The sequence below is a fragment of the Cariama cristata genome, unplaced genomic scaffold (genome assembly GCF_000690535.1).
Source record: "Cariama cristata isolate BGI_N322 unplaced genomic scaffold, ASM69053v1 scaffold40805, whole genome shotgun sequence".
Lineage (NCBI taxonomy): Eukaryota > Metazoa > Chordata > Aves > Cariamiformes > Cariamidae > Cariama > Cariama cristata.
The window spans coordinates 14,951-20,680 of NW_009616583.1; the positions used below are offsets into that span (position 1 = coordinate 14,951).

Consider the following 5,730-nt stretch of genomic DNA (forward strand, 5'->3'; position numbering starts at 1 on the left):
AAATGCAGAATGATATTACCAGAAAGGAAAATTAAGACAAAACTAATTTTAAAATTACTGCCTTCAGCTTTTAAGACAGCTTTTGGGAGAGGATGGACAAGTACAGTAGCATTTACCCCTAGATCCTTGCAGTGCTTTTCATGTAAAACTTCCTGAGGAATTAATTATTTTAAACCCCGTTTTGCACATACTGAGTTGTGAGGTTAAGATTTATTTTTTTTTTTTCCCCAATTAGAATTTTTCTCTCATTCTGGCATCGTGCTATCTAATTTGAAGTTTCACCTTTTATCCAGGCCTTTCCAGCTCCAGTGAAGAAAATGAATCCAGGAGAAGAAAGGAGGAAAATGTTTGAGGTATCATGAAATCATCTGTTAATTTTCAAACTAAGCAAAAGCTACGTCCAGAGCAAGAATGACAAAATAAAACCTTCAAACCTTTCCTCCTTATCTTTTTTCCCAAACATTACGTAGCAGTGATGTTTTTAAAAAAATTTTTTTAATCTTTGTGGACATACACCAGCAATTACAGCACTAAGCTATCTTGACAGAGACTTGACAAAATAATGGCTCAGTAATAAATACCAAATTATATGCTTATTTTTCAGGAACCTTCAAAAAAGAAAAGGTTAGAATTGCCTGAAAAAGAAAAACGCCAGAGAGATCAGGTAGACAAGATTCTTGAGACTTTCTTCTTCAACCCATAGTCATTTTAATGAAATATCCTGTGGTGTGTTATACGTTGTGTTAGAATAAGGAGTAGTTCGATTTCCCTGTTACTAAACATGTTTAATCCTTACGCATTGCAGATCAGTTTACTGAAGGCAGATGAAATGAGAAGACTGGAAAAAGAAAGGGTAAAATATGTTTAAAATGTGTTAATAGTGAAGTTCAATTTTTACTTAGCAATTCCTTGAATTATGTTTTCCTGTATTGTTTTCTCCTTCAGATGGAACGAATAAACAGAGCCAGGGAACAAGGATGGAGGAATGTGCTTGGTTCAGGTGGAAGTGGTGATGTTAAGGTTGGCAGCAGATGCAGAAATGTGCTGTAGTCTGTTCCCCCCACCTTTGGTTATCTGGCATGGTCTTCTCTTTTCAGAAAGATCTGCTCTTGGAGGTCAGCTCTTGGGGCTGCCCATGATTAACCTATGGATAATTTAAGAGAAACTGTATCGCAGACTCTCTTCCCTGGCTTTTTGGAGATCATTTGCAATTTTCATTTTTAAAACTTACTAAATTTCTGAATCTCTTCTCTTTCTGCCAGTAATGGTTTTCATGCACCACTTTCTTTTTTCCACTCCTGCTTTTGCTACTTTTCCTGTGCTGAATCTATGCATGAATAGCTGCTTTCACACTCAAGTTTGTTCTTGAATTCCTTTGTTGACATCTTTTTCCAGGGTCTCATATGATGATAATGGACCTCTTCCCCAGTATTAAACACCTGCTTCTAAGCATTCTTTGTTATTTAGCAACATAAATATTTATGTATACTGATAAGTTGTTCTGGAGGGGGGAATAAAAATTCCTGAGTAAATCTGATTATTTTTTTTCTGAAAGCAGTAAACTCTTTAGCCATTGGCTTCTTACATAATTTAATTACATAATTTAATCTGATACCTATGACAGTTTGTTTTTGCCTGTTTGTGTGTGTCATAGTTTCATGGAAACATAACTGTTCTGGGAAGTAGCCCCATTAAGTTAGTTGAATATAAAGGTCTGGGTGCTTTCATCAGACAGAACCAGTGCAGGAATTTAATTATTTCTGTGATGTAAATCTATCTGACCATAGAAAATGAATTAAAACACAGCTATTTGTTGTGGTGGTAGTGACTTACAAAAATACTTGGCCTAAACATGTTTAGTAGGGTATTCGTAAACAAGCTCTGAGTGAGCAGTAGAGTCCAAATGAATAGATGTTTTACTTTCTGTTCCTTGTACAAGAATATGAGGAATACACAAGCACTTGACCAGGTTTCAGTAGCTGCTTATTAAATGTGTTATTTCAAAGTGATATCATCTTCGGATGTGTGCCACACATCATCTAAGTAAAACTTAAATGTAAAAGCAAACTTAAGCATACCAGACTTTAAAAACTACCAGGTGCTGATGTGATGGAAAAATCAAAAAACATCATTTGGTTCCTATACTGTCCTTCTCTCTCTCTCAAGATGAAACTGACAGGCATCAATCCAAGTTTCTAAACAACACAGTTGATCAGCATCGTCACATTTGGATGAGAGTTACCTGTGTTCCTTAAAACCATCATGTTTCTGATTAACTTTGAGAGTTTTATTGCAAGGTCCTTAGACACTGCAAGCGTAGAAAGTGTTCTGTTGTAGCTACAGCTACATCGTTATCAGCGTTCTCGATCATCTAGGGAAACTGAGGCTCGGTGGCTGTGGATATTAGAGTCACTGGTGTAAAATGTCATGGCAGACATGCCTTAAAATTCAGCGAAATGTCTTTTCCAGATTGGATAGTTTAGTACAAATCTTACTGCAGGCTGCTAAGTTAGCATCACTCCAGGTTTCCATATACTATTATAGTATTCTTGACTTAATTATGGTTTTCCTTTCTCCAACGTGAAAACAAGTGTATCCAGCAACTCTATCTCGATGCTGTCAAATAGCATTGTTGGAGCTTTCCGTTAATGCAAGCTGTATAGCCTCTTCTGAGGGCACAGCAGGGTCACGCACTGTGCGATTTTAGCCTCCCGTTGTCTTTTGCGGTTGGTTTCTGGCACCTGTTTTTAAGAGAAAGTAAGGAGAGAGGTGGCAAGGATTTGGCTTTGGGTTTGTGGTTTTAGCAGGGGCTGTTACTGTTCTGTAGACTGTTGATGAGCACCTGCTTCATAGTATTTGCCTAGAGATTGATCATACTATTTCTTTACATAATCCTTTTGAAAACTGAGCTCTAATAATGATAGGCGAAACCTTGAGTAGTGTCTACAGCAAGACTTTTCCTTCTAGCTGTAGAAACTGTAGTCTTGTATAGTAAGTTATTTTTATTCAGATGAACAGCATACCTGCGTATTTATTTGAATGCCTGGATAAATCTTTCAGTTAGTATTCTGTCATATGGATTATTGGGAGTATTGATGGGTGTTGAGTAACTGAAACTCAGAGTGTGAGCTAAATTCCATTGTCGAATATAAGCTATTCAGGAACTCCTAAGTAGGCAACCTTAAACCTGTCACATCTCCACTCACCTATTTGAATTTATTTAAAATACTTAAGACCACTCTGGAAGGAACATTGACACTATTGTTAAAACAAATTCCATAGATTCACTACCATGGGCTGTTTGACTGTTTTCCCCAGGCGTAAAGGGAGCGTTTTTATGCATGTGCTGACAACCTTAACCTTGTTTTGCCAGTTTCACATTTTCTGCATCCATCCTTGGCTACTACTATACACAGCTGCTTGCAACATTATTTTTTTTGTTATTTTCACATGAAGGTTCTGTAGGAACTCTAATGCTTTGAGAATGACAGACATAATTTACATAAAGCAGTAGTTTGTGGTAGATGTTCCCCTCATCTGAGTTTTAGTAGGGAAGCATCTCCATTTTGGTGATGAAGCCAAATTATACGTTGGTGACAATGGGGATTGTCAGATAAATCTGCACTGAATGCCATCCAGCAACCTTAGAAGTGTGCTCAGCTGCTCCCAGTTTCTTGAAAAAGTGGGTGTTTGGCTACAAATCACTCATTAGTACTTCAGTTAGTGTTGTATCGCTTTTAGCTTTTGTGCTAAAACTTTGATTTTTGCCATGTAAGAACGTCTATCTCTGATTATGCTTCAATGGATTTGTTACCGATAACTTCCAAAATGTGTGACAAATATCTCATGTATAACTAGACTATTATCAGAGGGAGGTAAAATGATGTGTTAATCTGGAGTGCTAACAGAAAAATATGTTTTTAATTTATCTATCTTGTAGTTTGTTAAAATAGGGGCATGCCAGGAATAAAACTAGGACCAACGCAGAATTGTTGCAGAACATATTAATGCTTTTATTCTGGTGAAGAGGTGAAAATTGGAAGGGCTTGTTAAAACCAGTGTTTGAGATTTCCACCGTACCCCTTTTGATTTCCAGGCACCATATTATGGCGGTGGAGGTGGTATTGGTCCTTTTCCCGTGTCTTCCAGAGGACAATATGAACACTATCATGCTATTTTTGACCAGATGCAACAGCAAAAGGAAAACATTAGAGTAGCTGAAGAGAGGGAATCCAAATTGAGGGCGAAACTGCAAGGTCAAGAAGTTGTTGAAAGGTACGGCTAAGTTCCATTAGAAGCTGCATGTGGTCTGCTTTAGATGAAAGTAATGAAAGTTACTGTACATATTTATCTACAGAGGAATTCCACCTGGAATACGTCCAGGAGTTCCTAAGGGGCCTGCAGGTCATCACCATTTACCTGATGCTGGTGCAGTTAGGAAAAAAATGAAAAGATCGAAGGAGGTGTCTAAACAAGCCAATGTAAACAGGTTGGACTATGATAATCCATAAACCTATCCCTACGTGTTAGATTCTTGTTCTGTGTCTTGTTTCATTTAGTAGCTGGACATGTCTCAAAATCGCTTTTATCCATTGGTACCGTGCTGTCTGTTTGTGTGTTAGTCTCTCGCAGACCACAATTCTTTTAGAACCAATGGAAACCTTGGCTTCCCCAATAGTGGAAAAAATGGATTGCTAACAGCTGTACCTAAACTAGATTTCAGCCAAAATTCTTGGTTTAATGCAGTTGCGGATAACATTATAAGCCTCCTCCTTTGCTTTTTTCATAGTTCCACTTTTTGTGTTACCTGCCAAAATGCTTCCTTCTCCTGTCATCTCTTTATCTAAGTGTTTGACTCTCTAGCATAGGAGAACATCTATGAATTGTTAGCTCCTGTTTATTGATCAGTGGGAAACTTTTAGGAGCTTTCTTCATCATGATGTGAATGCCAGGTGTTATAATGGTGTGTCACTTCTAATTTGGTGATGTTTATTCTTTGGGGTTACTATAAACTGAGTATTTTATATATAAAAGGATTGTAAACAGGTACTGATTTTTTAAAAAATTATTTCACTGTTTCAAGTAGCTTCTTCAAAACTTTGCTCTTCTTCAGATCTGCTAATACTGACCAAAGAGCTGTGTCCACACTTGTGAGCAGTAAATGGGGCAATATCTTTTTTCTAGAAGTTTAGAATGTAAGCGTTACTAACTAACTTTAAACTTCTGCAGATCCAACGATGTATCCCATGGAGGAAGAAATAAATGGAGTTAATGTGAGGAAAAGGAAGTGGCCAAAGAAAACATTTGTTCTTTTAAACTAACTTTATTCAGTTTTGTTTTAATGTATTTTGCCTTTGTAGATTTTTTCTATTTTCAAATTTGCAGCAATAATGTAACACGTTTAACACTGATGTTACAATTTTGCAAACTACAACATATGTTTTATTTTCTTCATAGTAATTTGGACTGTTGTGAGCTAATTAAAAGTCCTCCTGGTACAACCCAGTACTGGAAGGTGTATTTTCCTGGCTGATGTAGATGCGTATTTCCATCCTACTCTATTTATTCGCAATGCCTTACGCAGAGTGCCACAATCCCCAAATCTTGCCTAGATTAGGAAACCGTTTGCCTTGCGCATTTCGCAATATTAAATGGTACTTGGCTACCTCCGGGTAAACTGTTTTACATGTGTTAAAATTGAGAGGAACTATAGTAGAGGCTGCAAATTAT

At 37.2% G+C, this 5,730-nt stretch overlaps 1 protein-coding gene across 1 annotated transcript in view; it reads left to right on the forward strand.

The window, feature by feature from the left end:
- LOC104161693 (serine/threonine-protein kinase Nek1-like) overlaps positions 1-4,489 on the forward strand; it is a gene marked incomplete at its 3' end in the record, with an annotated part of 17,503 nt that extends 13,014 nt beyond the window's left edge. Inside the window, exons 11-16 of the mRNA XM_009700212.1 lie at positions 294-353; positions 605-664; positions 806-853; positions 946-1,020; positions 4,097-4,275; positions 4,358-4,489. Coding sequence (XP_009698514.1) covers positions 294-353; positions 605-664; positions 806-853; positions 946-1,020; positions 4,097-4,275; positions 4,358-4,489 — 554 coding nt within the window. The remainder of the gene's footprint in view (positions 1-293; positions 354-604; positions 665-805; positions 854-945; positions 1,021-4,096; positions 4,276-4,357) is intronic.
- Positions 4,490-5,730: the final 1,241 nt, after the last annotated feature.